We start from the raw sequence: 16226 nt of genomic DNA, 5'->3' as shown, positions 1-16226 counted from the left end.
TCTCCTTGTCACTGGGGAAATAACTCGCGCAGTCTGTTATTTCGCTGAAGAAAAATAATCTCAGTGTTAATATTGCACTAGCTATTTCTTACTACGTCGTACAGGACGTATGTATATGAATAAATTTATGTTTACAACCCCTTCATGAGCAGATTAAGAATTATGAGTAATAACACCCCCCAGCTCGTTATCTCACATATTTTGAGTTTTAGGGAAGCACATCCATCTTCATGTTTATACAAACATTCCGTTGTTCCGTCTTAATACAGGCGGCAAATGAGGAAACTTTTGTAATAAGTTTATTTATACTAGAGATTAGGCAATGCGGGTCGCTGCGGACTCTTCGGGGAAATTTAAACCCACCCAAATTGCACCTGGGAAATCACATTCTTACAAACATGTTCTGAAGAAATAACAAGCGGTCGGAAACTAGAACTAGGTTCGAATAAAGAAACTAGTCCACAGTGGAAGTGTTATCCTTTTAACTTTTCTCGATTTTACTGACTTTCTGAATTGCAGTTCGAAATGAACTGTATCGTAAATACTTCTATTTTAATCTAACTTTGGTAAACTACAATAGGTGCCGAATAAGTTATCCATGGTAAAATCCGACAAACTATAAAATATAGCATTTCATAGGGAGATAAGTGCCTACCCTTAAGCAAAAGCAATTTAATATAGGCCTAATTTTATCCCATTTGGGTTTAGAAAAGGTTAAAAAGAGTTATGTACGAGTAAAACACTTATTTCCATACAGAAGGGATTTAGAAATAACTGGTCGCTGTTTTCTGTGATCTTTTTTTATAAAGTAGGTAGACCTAATCCTAAAGGGAATAGTACAAAAACATTTGTTTTAATATGGCTTACGCAATTTGTTTTAATTAACCTTTTCTAGGTTACAACAACTTTGTTTTTACAAAAACAAATGAACTACAAAACATTAAAATAAAATTCACACGCAAGCGTGGTTCTGGTTTCAAAAGTGCGCGGGCGCAGGCCACAGGCAGCGCAACCGGCGAGTGTAAACACACACACCACTGAGATGAAACGAAGTAAGCCGGTACTGGCCACTTATCGACTCCTGCACCCGTGTTGATTATGCCAGTTCTGTCAACACCCGAAAATAGACATAAACAGACAGCCGCATTTCTTCACCGAATCGAGAATACGAAAATTAAATACGATTGTAGCACGCAACATGAAGTTTGATTGATGGTTTTAATTAGTGTACATGTTCATGCCGTTACTTAGTATTCGGAACTAATTGAGGGCGAATTCCGACATTGTGAAATAAATAGAACATCATATTTACGTCTTACAGCGATTACAATGATAAAGTGTCCGGTGATCGACGAGAAAATCTTAACTGTAATTTTATTAAGACAATATCTTCCAAAGAATTATGATAGCTCATCTTATTATGACGCTCTTTAAACCTCAGCATAATCTGGATTTAAAGTAAGTAATTCTAATCTTAAAAATTACGGATACGTGTCTATCTCATCAATTACGAGATTAGGTTAAATCCTAAATAAACTCCTCGATAATTTAATGAGTTTTTAAAGATAATACACGTAATATATGAAAGTGTATATTATAACAGTGAATGTTGTGCCTGGTTGGTGTACTAAAATAAATCCTTAACTTAAAATGTGATGAAAAAATGTGCGGAGGCCAGGTGCAGTCCATATCCGCTCGAAAAGGAACAAAAAAATCTTTGAAAGGTAGAGCACTACATTAATTCCTTTTTTACAAAACTGGAACGTTTTTGTTATACTGCTATGACATAATAATATGGTTCAGTAGTAGTTGGTACGGCTAAAACTTGGTATTCAGGAATTAAGAGTCTGACTGCCACAAAGGCCTTCTTTGCATTTATTTAGGTTAAATTCTATATGCACCAAATTGCTATTACTTAAAAAGACTTCTACTTCTACTGCATTATAAGCAACCAATACTGACCCGACGATATTTCATTTTGGAGACTTTTATTAACTCGACAAAGTCTTCCTTCTATCAATTGGCAATAATTACTTTGTTCATTACTAAAATTGCTTACTCAACGGTGACAGCGATAGCTTTTACACTTTGAACGAAGATTAGCCAAACTTTAGCTAAAGTAAGCAAGTTTCATGGCTTCACAATAAAAAGTCAAAGGTCTGATGAAAAAGTTTAGCGACGGTACTTTTTAGATTGTCAGTGACATTGCTGCGGAGTCAAGGCATAGTGGATTCAATACACCTAACAGTAGATTGATGAGGGAAGGACCCCCACTTTTTCCAACTTTTCTTATTTTTCGACGCAAGAAAGTTTTCGATTTATCATATTCTATTTGGAATGGGGTTCGGAACAAATTATTCGAGAGCAAAAGTTTCAACGATAGCTTTCTTCAAAGTAATGTAGGTAGGCAACAATAGGTGAAATACCTATCACTTTACAATAACCAGGAATGATTGCAGTTGATTGTTGTATTATTGTTTTCTTCTTTATGTTAGATTCCGCGTTTCTTTTGTTCGGTCCTCTTTTATAGTACAATTTTCTGAATCACCCGTCCATGATAGATAGTTCCACCTTGATGACCTGCTTATCTTTTCCTTCGTGAATGACGTACAAAGCGCGAGTCCTTTGGTGCATTATTAGCCTGAACAACTCCTTTATAGGACTCCTTTAACATTCAAAATACTCGAGGTTTAATCTGCCTCAGACTAGTAGCTTCACGTCCTGGACAATACGCTGCTGTTTTATGTTTAGTAATATTGGTAGGATTGGTTTTTACTGATTGAGCGATTTTATTATAACAAAAGGAAACCCGTCCGACGGCCAAAGGCCGATGTCTACCTGCGTTGAACACCTGTCGCGGGCTCCTTGAAACTAACGTAGGTTACGTTTAATGTCTCAAATCTCAGCTGTTTAGTATTATTTCATATGAAATTTTGTTAGGACCTTTTAGAACTTGTTAGGACTTTATGACTTTATGACTTTATGAGTAGTTGCGGTTATTACGCTCATATGTGCTTAAATCTTGGACAGAAGAAAGTGATGAGATTTTTTATAACCATTTAATTTTGAAAATACTTTGATACGAGATAGAAATCGTCATTGTCAATAAATTATTTATTATGCCGCATCACGATTAATATGACGCATAAAAAGGCAATACTCATTGATGGTACCGGCAGATGGCCATTTAACAATAGATGCTCTTTCAATAATAATACCATCGCATCGGGTCGTGATGTGATGGTATTCTTTTATTAAAATGACTCAAGAAATCTCAGAACATACGGAGAGATTTCTAACCACGCGGAAACATTCTCAAGACCCAAAATAAAACTTCGTTAATAAATTAGAATAAAATTACTAATTAACAAAGAAACAGCCATAAAAACAACCACAAATTGTTCTCAGAAATGAGATTGGCGCCCGCAAAAAGTGCTCTTACTCAAACGGTCCCATTTGTTCCCTGAATTGCCCGGAATGAGGGTCCCTTGGCTGAATTATAACTTATTTTTCAAACCATATGACAAATATCGTCTCTATAGGTATTCGTTCGTATCTGGGAATGACGTTGGTTTAAAGATAACTAATGTTAAGTGATCTTTAAATTACTGGCATGAGTTAAGATTAGGTAGGTACCTATCTGCTAAGGGTATAATGTTATCAGGAGGAATGAATATACACAGATGTGTAAAAGACACTAATTAAGCACTGAATAGATAAAACTAATTAGGCACATTAAGTAACTTTCAATTGGAATAAACATAAACAACAAAAATAATTTGGGAGGTTAAAAAAGCTATAAACAAAATATTTCACACTGATTTGCAAGAACGAAGACGTTAATATTATTGTAGAATTATAGAATTACATGCAAACTTACCTGTTAGTAGGAACAGTAGAATTAAACGCCGCATGACGGAATGCTTACAGGACCAGCGTGGAACGTTTACGCGCGTGTGTTTACCGGAGCCATCGTCAACAGTCCCGTCAGTCAACTATTTAGCCAATGTTTACGCGACTCAGCTGACGTCTTCGTCTATTATGTTCGCCAATTAACCACACACTCACGCACTGCGGGATCCGCACGCTGCAGTGTCAACGGCCACGAGCTTACGAGAAAAACTAGACACTTGGCGAAAGCTGTCCTTCAAGGAAGTAACCGGAACTGTCCCACGTTAGCAGCTGTCGTCCAATATATTACTCATTCATCTTGCCAAATATTAAGTGCAGAAACTAGACGAGAGTCCCTTCTGTGATGAAAACATCACACATGGCTAGAGCGGCGACGAAAGCTCTCTCGCGCGCGATCGCAGCGCACGACGGCCGAGTCGCGAGTTGCGTGCGTGGGCCGGCAGCGGCCGGGGGACGGGGGCCACGCCTGCGCACCGCGCCCGCACCGCACCACCTCCAGTATTGACCGACGACGCCTCCTTCCTACATTTCACATCCTTAACTAGGTACTACGAATTCTCCTTTGAAAAATCCCCTAATTCCATCCCTCTGATTGAGATAGGCCACGTCTATGGCCCATGAAATAGGCACACCTAATATTTACAAGCAATAAAGTTTTAAATTACATAAAATATATTATTTGCAATATTGCTTTTGCCAACACTAAAACTGCCTAGAGTTGCCGAGATTGAAATCCCAGGCGCTCGGGAGACCGATGAAAGTTATACACCAAAGTTAGCGCGAAGACATGTATTTTAATTTTGGTAAATTTGATTTAGGTAAATAGAATAGTAAATTTAATATTTTTTATTATTATCTGGGAGACAAGGTTAACTTCAGTTCGTACTTAAAAAAAATAGTTAAGCGGTAGGTAAGTTATATAATATTCATTGGAGCTCCCTAGTTTTAAGGAGATTTTACAAAATTGCCAACTAAGTACTAAGTATAAAAGCCCTAAAAACGAATAGATCTAAATTTCGAACTCATCAATTATCCTCAGAATTTGACAGATTTGAAAAGAACGAAAAGAAAAAATAAATAAGCGAGTCTGATTTTTTTAACGCATAGTAAAAAGGTCGCGACTGATCGAGTCTGGTCGACAGCCTACTTGGACTGCAGCCTATACGCAGTTGATGACGTCAAACTAAGTTGGCAACGAACAGTCGCCCGCAAAGCGAATTAACTTGGGATGTAGAGCTCTCAAGGATGACATTAAGCTATGTCCTATAAACGGACGAAGCTATGGAGCTAACTGCTCCCCTACTTACTATTCAGACGGCAGTTATTTGGATTGTCTACTGAATATAATTTCAGCTATTAACTTGAGTATTTGAATGCTTCGTCTCCACGTGTAGTAAACGATATTACTCGGTCAGTCAGACCTAGGGTTAATTAGCCCAGCAATAGAATGAATTATTATTGTTATTGGAACTTCAATTTATCCATGAAACCACTGAAACTTTCCTCCCAAGCAGAATTATTTAGTTAACTGTCTTAAAATCTAAAAGGTCAGGCCTCACCCTGAAGATAGGTATACATATGTACAGGTTTGATTAGATACAAATTTTGATTGTTTATTGCACAAATAATTGTTCCCTAAGAGAAACGAAACCCATGACAGCCGGATTTTAGACTCTGCACTAATACATACTTTCTTTTACTATCTTTGCTTGGCTCGGAAATTAATGCCGAGATAGTCGAGTCGAGTTCAAGCCATGCTAGAGGCTCACATTCATAAGCAATATTCCGCGACAGTCGCAGCGTCGTGTGCCGTCGTTCCTCATCAAATAGTTATAAAGTAAGCCGAAAAACATACCTAATAATTAAGTACTTAATATGTCTCACGAAAGGTGTAATATTAAGTTAACAACCACTGAACTGTGGAGATAACCACTTAAATTAAAAGCAATTACAAAGTAAATAGTGCAAAAAAGATTTTCATTAAGAGATGATATCCGGTGAATGATAAGCTAAGAGGAAATTAAATGAACCTACTTAAAGAAGGACGAATGGTTGGCCTTTAAAATGGAATCAATAATAGCCAGAGGGAAGAAGTCACGTAAACTATAGCTTAACGTTGTCTTAAGTTCTTTAACTGTCTTTAGCAGACCATTTTTATTATTTTACATAACACACAAATGCTTACTTTGCAAGTTAGTTTTAAAAGCGGGACTCTAAGGAAAACTGTAATATGAACCAATCTTGGACATCTAGATTTTTTAATTTGCTGCCTACCTACTCGTAACAATCTACTTGTTAGGCATCAAAATCAAAGAAAACTTTAAAAGTTCACTGCAGCTGGAATATGGGAAATCTCCACGCTTGGCAGATGGGTTGGAGATGTAGCTTCAAAGCTTAGGTTTATATAACAATGCTGCTACTTGGTCTCTATCTATATCTATCTAATGTTCCTAAGTACCTAATGCAGAAAAAGAAAAGAGAGTAATTGAGATTGAGCGCACTTGTGATTCCTCTGGTGTTGCGGGTGTAGGTACCAATATGGGCGGCGTTCATAACGTATCATCTGGTGTTCCATCCGCGTACTTGCTCCCTATTATACAAGAAAGAAAAAGTAGTCCCTATAGTCCCATATGAAAGCCAACGAAGCCAGAGTGAAGAAAAAGGCGGAAAAATGATTACCTATTCAACGGGGCCTACCGTATTTTTGATCACCTGTAACCTTAGTACGAATTTGCTTTAAGTTTAAAGTAATCGAAACGAGAGTGCGTTCAGTGCTCTGATTGGCTGGCTCGAAAAAGCTAACCAATCAGTGCCGAAACAACAAACTTACACTAAGGGATACAGATGGCGCTGGTGTAGAATTTTTGTTCTTCATCCAATAGGGTATTAGCTAGTGTCACACCATTGGACGAACAATATTTGACAGCTGTAGTGATTGGATAAACAAGCATCTTACTACATTAGCGCCATCTGGTGGGCAAATATACGTATATTGTAGCCTCCATTAACCTTGTCGGCACCACATAGCTCCAATAGAAGGATTATTAAACTGAAGTACCTGATATTCGCCTCTATCTTCATTGCCGTTACGGTTTATATTTTAAAACATTCAAGCTGAACAAGTAACTTAATAATTCAGTAGGATAACGTTAGATGGCGCTGTTGAAAAGATATTTAGTGCTAGTTAGTGATAACATTTTGTTACTTCTTCTTTAGATATTTAGCGATAAATTAATTATTATTTTTATAAAAACACTGTTACCTTGAAAGGAAGTTGTCTCTTGTCTGTTACTTGAAAATCAGCGCTGTTTATTAAACCTTGTAGTATTAGAGCAAGTATAGGTATTGTTTAAAAATATTTAATAAAATTACAATTTATTACTTTTCATAAAACTTCTTGTTCTAAATTCTTCTCTATTACTACTTATTATCTCATTTCTTTGTCTACATTCATGCAATACTTAACCAAAATAAATAAAAACCAGTAGGTACAATATTTTTTTAATTCATATCAACAACTATACTACAAACTAAATACAGCCTTAATAACTACGATATAAGATACTAATTAGACTGAGACATTTGCCTTGCTAGTTTTTCCTTAGTCCAATTTTGTATGAGTTGTTTTCTGATTTCAAATGCTATTACTGCTGTTGCCATTCCAGTGTTTAAACTGTCCACTCCTCTCTGTAGAGGAATATTTAATCTTACACCATTTTTTGTTGTTGCTAACCTGAAAAGACAAGAGTTCAAGATAAAAAAAATCAATCAAATCATTGCTTTATAATGACAATATTAATTAAATTCATCATTAACTAGTTAAGTGATTGCAAGTGTATGTGCTGGTTGGAAAAGACATTGGATTTTTCATTAATAATGTATAATTTAGAAATAGAACTTCAGCATTCTATTTGTTCCCCAACCCACATTGAGCAAGCATTATCATATTCACCAGAATAATGCTCAAACATTCTTCGTTCAAAAAGAGGCTTTGGTCAGCAGTGGCTACTTATAGGCTGTTGATGTGATGTGATGTGATTCTATTCATTAGAATCAAAATGTTTGAAATTGCGCCTGGTGTCTTATACCAGGCACAATGCAGGGGCTTTGTTTAATAGACTGTAAGTACACCTCCTAATTTTTTAACTTTACTAAATTTTCGTTTTATATTATGTAATTACTAAGAAATAAACTTACTTATAACTATCCTGGCTTATCCCTTCAGTTTCTCCACCAATTATTAAGGTAGTATGTTGTAAAGTGGAAAAATCCACACCATAATATGGCAACACTGGCAACTGATTTCTTTCAAAATTCTCTAATTCTTCACTATCACCATCACTTGTAGATGTGGTGTTGCTATCAGCAACAAATATTGAAGTGTTCTTTTCAAGATGAGTGGGCATTTCATTCCAATCTAGGGAATGGTATATTGGGAGTCTGAAGTGAGCTCCTGCTGCACTTCTTATGACCTTAGGGTCCCATACATCGACACATCCTAGAAAAATAAATAGTTTTAAACAAGTTTATAGTAACATTAGCAAGAGTAATAGTTTGACAATGATTTTTGTTTCATTAAGCATAGAAGGAGATATCCTAATTAAATTCATAGCAGAATAAAATAGATATTTCCTTCCATATTAGGTGTACAATGCATATGCTTGAGTGTGATCTAGTCAGGAAAGTACCAAAACAAGATTATGATTGGACAAAACTTAGTCAATGCCAACAACTTTTATTTTCATGTAAACCATTAGTATTTGCCTGTGATAGGTATAACCCTAAATCAAATTAAAAATCTATTCTAAGTTTATTTAAGAACCACATAATACCAGTCTATTACCTTTTGATAGCAAAACTTTCTCGCAGCCAGCACCAACAGCCACTCGCAGGATGGCTCCCAAATTCCCTGGTACTCTTATGTTGTCACAGATAAAATGAAGTGGTAGAGGCTTTGATAATGTCTTCACATTGTCTGGGGTTGGAGTTTCAAATATACCTGTAATTACAGTAAGATGTCATTGAAATTAAATAAGTTTTGATACTATTATGTACCTATTACCATTATGTAAACTAAACATGCTTATTTATAAATAAAATCAAATTTGGAACAAAAATAGTTTTTAATATTGCTATATTTTTCCATTGTTTTATATTAATATGCAGTTTGTTATGTTTTCTTCAATATAAATCCATGGGGTAATGGGGTACAGCGCTATGTTTTGTCAAGTAATTATTGAGTTATTTATAAATATATGCAATCTTACAGCTAATTCTAATACAATTTATTAACTCTGTTTATCAATGCTTACTTACCAAAAATACCTGGACTTGTTTCCACATCAGACCACAGCTGCATCTCTTTATAAGATACTTTGTAGAAGATAACACCAGTTTTAGGCAAAAAAGGTTTTAATTTGGACAATTCCTCTGTCCTACTGAAGATGACATACTTCAGTTTACATTTGGCTTCTAACCCATCTGTAATAAGTCTCCATCCTTCCACCAATGTTTGACCTGATCTCAACCTTTCTTTTTTCGATTTCAGCTTCACTAACAGGGTGCTGGAAGTACAATAAAGATTGAATTCTATGATTAAAGCTATAATGTTTCAAATAGTTTAACACATCGTTGGTTATAAATACCTTACGCGCCCATCATTGTCTTTCAACTTTTCATAGATAATATCGCCTTTATCATCAAATACTTTCTGTTGGCTCAGATAGAACTTGCGTTTCTTCAAACTTTCTTCACGTTTTTGTTTAATTTGTGCTGATTTTTCGGGCGGGAGAGTAGATTGTTTACGCAACTCTGGCTGCTCAGCCTGCTCAGGCTGTTTTCTATCAACGTTTTCGACATTCTGAACACTTTCTTTACGGGGTGTCTTTTTAATAATAGAAGAATCTAAATCAATGATCTTCTCTGTTTTAAGATTTGGGTTTTCTTTGTAAGGTAACAAAACTTTTGCCGGAGATCTGTGTGACCACCTTGCGTATAACCTCAATGAAATACATAGCGGCGCCGGTGGTTGGCGAATAATCTGTGTAATCAGTCTGTTGATATTTCTTGACATGACCGTATATTTTTATTTATAAGAATTATTTTTTATTCAATAAAATGAAAGTTTGTTTCTAATGTTTAGATTTTAGATCCCTTGAGTTGAACACATGACAATAAAGACATAAATGACATTGACAGAACTAATAATTGACACTTGACAGTTTGCTTACTTTGCTTGTTACATTAGACGTTTAGTTTTTTCTCTGCAACTTTCTAAATTAATTCTATAATGTTTGTGTTCATTTAATTTTAAAATCTATTTTATTGTGTACTGTAATATGCATGTGTACTATTGTATACAGAACATCACTTTCAATATCTGAAAGGAAAGACAGCAGGGAAATATTCGATCTAGTTTTGAAAGTATTGGGATTAATGGATTATTAAAATGCTTATTGGAGTCCCATTAGTAAATTTATTCTTATAGCTCATCACGAATTTCAATAAGATTCAGTTTTACTTATACCTTCTGGAAAAGAAAGGAGTGATATTAATAGTGAAAACATTTTAAGCTCTCCGATTCGCACACGTGTACAAATGCTTTTACTTTTTTGAAAAGGTGTCCTCATTTAAGTATAGTCTGTGGTAATACTGAAACCATTTTTTGGCCGAACAACATTGCTTCTTATCATTCGTCAATCGTCAGCTGAAAATAAATTTGCGAATGCGTATTTTGTGTTTATTTATAAATCAGTAAAGAAACACTAATCAAAATGGCAACAGGAGTAGCGCCTCGTGATGAAGAATCTCGACTTACTAGAGAAGATTTGGAGACAATACAAGACGCTATGAAGACTAAGAAATTTCGAGATCTCTTAGCGGATTATTGTGAGGAGATACGTGACCCGGCGAACATCGAACTATATCAGAAAGAAATGACCCAACTGGAGAAGGAACGAGGTTACGATGTAACGTTTCTGAATCCAAAGGGAGGTTATGTTATCAAAACAAGTGTCGCCGGCGACAGAAAAGCTTTCATCAACATTTGCAGTAATGAGAACGTCGGGAAACCGACTTACAAAGTGGAAGTAGTCGATGGGAAAAGAGGAATGAACTGGCAAATACCATACTCGTTGATACCGCCGCGAGAAGATTTCGATCAGAAGAGACAGCATTGCGTCATTTACGACGTAATTTTCCATCCGGACACTCTACGCATGGCGGGCGTAAATAAAGAGTTCCGCGAGCTAGTAAACAAGACTGCTTTGAATGGCTTGATGCAAACTTACAACATTCATTTAGACAGCAACAATTTCCGGTTTCCCAAGTCTCAGTACAAGGGAGTCAGCACTGCTGCTGTCATTAGGAAAGAAGACCCTGACTACCAACCCCCGACTGAAGAAGAAACTGAAAGTTTGACACCTGAAATGATGGAGAAGCTGTATCCTCAACGCATCTATTCAGAAAAGAAACCAGAACCACCAAAAGAAACACCCAAACCAGTCAGGAAAACAAGAAAAAATAATGAGTTTTCACATGTGTCTGAAAATGGGTACACTGTGCCAAAGTATGTCATCAAGCAGCAGAAAAATGTAGATCTTCAAGACTTCACCTATAATAAAGATTGTAAACAGTATAGTGCTATCCCAAGTCAAATAGTGGTGGAAGTATACCTTCCACTTTTATCATCTACCAAAGACTGCACTCTGGATGTTCAAGAAAAACAGCTCTGCTTGGTCTCAGAGAAACCAGCTAAATACAAACTTAATATTACATTACCTTACTCAGTGAATGATGAATGTGGTACTGCAAAATTCGATATAAGAAAACATCTGTTAATAGTGACTTTACCAGTGATTAAAAGGAACCTAAACAGTAACAATGATAACTCTTTGAAAGTTGTAGACAGTGGAGTGGAAAGTGAAGAGAATTCAGGTTCTCAAAGTGATGAAGATAATTGTTCCAATTCTAATCTGATTGTAGAGTTGTCATCTTCCTCTGCTGATACTGTAGTACCATCAGAACCCTGTACTGTCAACTCCAGTACTCCTGAAGTATTTTTAGACCCATCTCTAGCCTACACACTGCCTCCCTACACTCATAATGTTCTGGATGACATTATAGCCTTAACATTCCATGTGAAAAACACAGAGCCGGACTCTGTCAATGTTAAAAACAATGGTAATGAAATATGCATCAAGTTCACATCAGTTGGGGCTGGATTTGTGCCTGTGCATTATGCAGCCATCATTACCTTTGAGGAGGAAGTTAAATTTGAAAATGTGACTGGTGAGGCATGGGATAACAATGTCATATTACAGTTGGAACTGTCTGGGGCTGTGCCTGAGAAGTTCCACATTGGTTTAGACAAGGATTCTATGACTTGTGAAAGCCTTGATGTGACTCAGGTTAAAACAACTAAGGTTGATAAGAAGCCTGAGGGACCCGAGGCTGAAGTTGTTAGCCCTGTTGTCGAGGTAACCAACTTGGGAACGGAGACAAACATTGTGGTGTCATCTAATCACTTGGAGTATGATGAAGATGATGACTTTGAGTCCCCAACTTCAGAATATAGAGATTCAGTGTTCATGGAGTCTGGCAGTTGTGAGAGTGGTGCTAAGAGCATACTTCGCAAGCCTAACATGATGCGCAGCTTCTCTGAATCCAGTGTTGGTGATGTTGCTTCCTCTATGGATTACATCAGTTCTGATTGTATCCCTGAAGAATCAAGTTTGAAAAAGACTGTTAGATTTAATGATGTTATAGCAAGACAATTTTACAGGTTGGTAGGAATTAACTAAATATAATAATATTATGTTGATAGTTACATATAACTTATTCCGTTATCAATGTGGGTTATCAGACTAAAGTTCTGCCTGTTTTAATACCAAAACAGAAAAATCAATGATGATTACACACATTATTTTTTGTTATTGTAATTATCTAAAGTACCTAAAATATTGGCATTGATTAAGATATATTATGTGTAAAAAAATATATCTTGTTTTGGCTCATATCACAAGCCCTGGTTATCAGAGCTGTATCACATGTTATGGATATCCTTTGGAGTTAGATAAGATAATACCTATACATAATATAATGCTAGTAACAAAGTAAACAACATAATTTTCCACAGTATATAACTAAGTTAATGTGTGTATTTTTGTTAATTTCAGATACAATTCTTCTATAGAAGGTCAGAAAAAGAAGAATCAACGTAAAAAGAGTAAAAAGCGTAGTCAAGACAGGCGGAAGAGTGAGAGTGAAGCTGAAGATGAGATCAGTAACTCTTCTCAGGTAACTAATTAAAAACATAATCTATGTCAAAAAGTCTAATTACATACATAATAATAGAGAATATGATCAGTTCAGTGTCCCATATACCTAATAAAGGGCCAATACCACACTAACACTTAAAATATTGACAATCGATAAACCCTCCCATTTTAATACTTTGACCTATACGGAAATCGAACTCACGACCATACGCGCAGCAGTCGTGCGTACGGACACTAGTATTTTTTTTAAATATACGAAACAATGTACAAGGATTTTATTTATTCTTAGCTTCTAGCGACGACCTCGTTCGCGTAAACATCGATTAGGTTTTTTTAGAACTTCTAGAGAAAAACATTCCAATAAGTTTATTTTTCTTTAACTCGTAACGGTTTATGCACCGCACACTGAGACAGACCGATATCTTAAAAATTGTGTCGCAGATCGCATTATTTTTCCGGTTTACTTATCATCTAAAAATAAATATTATTCCAGTGTAAAATATCCATTCAACAGTTTTTGCGCAGAAAATAACCGGCTAGTCATCGCTATCATGTTTATAATTTATGATATTTATTATTTTTTGCGAATAATATACATATTAGCACGCCAATATTTTGTATAGAATACGACGAATACAAATAGTAGTGTATAATGTTATGTTATGTAAATTAAATAGGTACCTATACATACCAATCTACTTAGGTACATTTCCAACAATTTGTTTATTCAAATCGATTACTTAAGTCTTTATCACATGATCGATAATTGTTTGTATAGAATGTATGTTAATGTATGGAATTTTTGTACAGGTGTATATTGTAGTGATTTTACTAGGCAATGTTAATTAGTGTTACGCTTTTGGGCCGCGAAAACAATATTAATATTGAAAAGCATTCTTTACGAGAACAATTCAGCTAACGCCCGAATACTCAAACGCTACTCAATTTTAAGTTGTACTTAAATATGGTGCTATCTTTTTATAAAGAATTGATAGGGACAGACCTAGTTTTGAGAGCGTCTTAAAATTGAGTAGCGTTTGAGTATTCGGGCATAAGTGCGTCAAATATCGATATTCGAAACATGTATACATTGATGAAGTTTATATGCTGACGTCGCATCGCTACGTGACTTAATGATACAACACGCATATCGGATTTCGTCGCGATTGCTATCATACTACACAGTTTTATGCACATACACTGCTGTTATGAATTCCGAAACATAATAAATCCTTGTCAACCGAATTGTTCGTCGATGACAGTCGCAAATTGCAGACGGCTACACATTATATTGTCTTTTAAAGGTATAACTTAAATACGTCATTTTAAAACAATAAATTCTTATTTTTCAGCCGAGATTGAAGTCAGTATTGAAACCTCGCCGTGACAGCGGTCTGGCGGACACTTCGGACGCTGAATCCGAGTGCAAGAACAGCCCGGACGATGGAGTCTTCAATTCTGCTAATGACGATGGCTTTAGCGAAAACAACAATGAAGGAACATCATTCGATAATGATAAGTCTGTTTTCAACATAGTTGGCAACATTGAGAATGGAACCGACAAGAAACAAGCCGATATTTGGGAATCCGGATCATCAAAACGTTCCCCAGGGAAGCGAGAAGCACTCACTTGTGATAATATACAACATAACACCAACCTCTATGATCCCGATAAGTTAAACAAAGGGAAGTACTTAGAAGTTATGTTCAAAAATGATCTCATATTCGATTTGGACATGTGAGATTTATAATCTCTATTAACCTCCTTTCTGGAAAGGACATGTTTGGATTGGAATGTTTTAACTTACTCTTAGAGCAGTGATTTATTAGAAATCCAGTGATTTTTGTTTGTCTAGATATACTTAGATATATAGTTTAGTATTACTTACATATTCCTTTATGTTTTAGATTTATTAATGTTCCTTCCATTGTGAATTTTCAGATTTGCTAAGTTTATGACAATGGTTTGTAGTTTACATAAATATTGTATTCTATTCTTGTGTGTTCAAGGTTACAAAATGTTGTCAATTGAGATAATTAAATTCGTTGTTTAGTTAATAATGTATAATTGGTATACAAACCTTTTAAAGTAAATTTGGAACTTAGTAAATTTTGAAAATATTGAAGTAGATAATGTAGCAATGTTCTGATATTGGACATTGGTTGAATAAACTGCTCATGTTAGACAATATTATAGTCAACTTGCATTTCATGGTACAAATTAGATTTACGACACCTCGTTGGTTAAGAGATAGGAATTGATTTTATATTGGGAATGAAGCCTACCTCTAGCCTAAGTTAGTATGTAACACTTGCACAGCGAAGATGTAGTAGATTGCTAGGTATATACACAATGCAACTATGTTTGGAACACTTGATATGCGTGATTTATGGACGAGTAAATGTGTCCACGAGTTATACACTTGGTTTAGTCGATAAATAACCTAGTTATATTTGACGCTTAACACAAACCAGTGCCTTTCGACCTCTAGTTATCGAAACCACCAGTGAAATAAATCCGTCGACTGTTGTCATAAACCATGCATTTTGTTTTACTTATTCAATAAGAATCTTGAGAAGTAATGTATGTGCAATTATGCGAGTTATGTTTGATGTAAAGTTTACAAATTATTTAACTATGAATGAATTGTGATTTGGTGAATTTAGGTTTAATATATGAATTGATTCAAAAATCTATAATTGTTTTATTTTTTGTAATCGAACCTTAGTGAATTTGTACTCTGGAGTGGTCACTTTCTATTTATGTCACTGTCTTTGATCAGATCACACACACCTATTTAGGGACTTGTTTCACAATGTCTGGGTAGCTGCTATGTATCTTTGTTTTAAGGACGTAATTTGTATACACTGTCTGTCATATAAGTTAATCGGTCACTTACATGAAGGTGGTGAAACAGGCGCCAAGGGTTTTCATTTCAGAAACACAAAAGAAATAGATTTTAAATTGTCCACAAATTACAAACATTTAAAAAGTTCACGTGAACATTTAAAAAGAAAACGTCCTTGTTGACGTTT

At 35.5% G+C, this 16226-nt stretch overlaps 2 protein-coding genes across 2 annotated transcripts; one reads left to right on the top strand and one right to left on the bottom strand.

The window, feature by feature from the left end:
- Positions 1-7397: 7397 nt before the first annotated feature.
- Positions 7398-10109, bottom strand: LOC118267085 (rRNA methyltransferase 3, mitochondrial). The gene is made up of 5 exons (XM_035580859.2): positions 9558-10109; positions 9229-9476; positions 8756-8911; positions 8110-8410; positions 7398-7645 (listed from the first exon to the last, which is right to left on the bottom strand). The coding sequence occupies exons 1-5, from the start codon at positions 9983-9985 to the stop codon at positions 7477-7479; spliced, it is 1302 nt and encodes a 433-aa protein (XP_035436752.2). The 5' UTR covers positions 9986-10109; the 3' UTR covers positions 7398-7476.
- Positions 10110-10543: 434 nt separating this feature from the next.
- LOC118267082 (protein kintoun) lies at positions 10544-15890 on the top strand. The gene is made up of 3 exons (XM_035580855.2): positions 10544-12694; positions 13089-13209; positions 14543-15890. The coding sequence occupies exons 1-3, from the start codon at positions 10686-10688 to the stop codon at positions 14930-14932; spliced, it is 2520 nt and encodes an 839-aa protein (XP_035436748.2). The 5' UTR covers positions 10544-10685; the 3' UTR covers positions 14933-15890.
- Positions 15891-16226: the final 336 nt, after the last annotated feature.

The sequence above is a fragment of the Spodoptera frugiperda genome, chromosome 23 (assembly GCF_023101765.2).
Source record: "Spodoptera frugiperda isolate SF20-4 chromosome 23, AGI-APGP_CSIRO_Sfru_2.0, whole genome shotgun sequence".
Lineage (NCBI taxonomy): Eukaryota > Metazoa > Arthropoda > Insecta > Lepidoptera > Noctuidae > Spodoptera > Spodoptera frugiperda.
This window is presented reverse-complemented; position numbering and strand designations above follow the sequence as displayed.

What these genes read in the sequence shown, in the direction of transcription:
- LOC118267085 (XM_035580859.2), bottom strand. Translation starts at nt 9,985, where the DNA reads ATGTCAAGAAATATCAACAGACTGATTACACAGATTATTCGCCAACCA. An exon ending in GACAATGATGGGCGCGTAAG is followed by an intron (nt 9,477 to 9,557) that starts GTATTTATAACC and finishes TTGTACTTCCAG; the next exon opens with CACCCTGTTAGTGAAGCTGA. An exon ending in GAAAGTTTTGCTATCAAAAG is followed by an intron (nt 8,411 to 8,755) that starts GTAATAGACTGG and finishes TTATTTTTCTAG; the next exon opens with GATGTGTCGATGTATGGGAC.
- LOC118267082 (XM_035580855.2), top strand. Translation starts at nt 10,686, where the DNA reads ATGGCAACAGGAGTAGCGCCTCGTGATGAAGAATCTCGACTTACTAGA. An exon ending in ATAGCAAGACAATTTTACAG is followed by an intron (nt 12,695 to 13,088) that starts GTTGGTAGGAAT and finishes TGTTAATTTCAG; the next exon opens with ATACAATTCTTCTATAGAAG. An exon ending in AGATCAGTAACTCTTCTCAG is followed by an intron (nt 13,210 to 14,542) that starts GTAACTAATTAA and finishes CTTATTTTTCAG; the next exon opens with CCGAGATTGAAGTCAGTATT.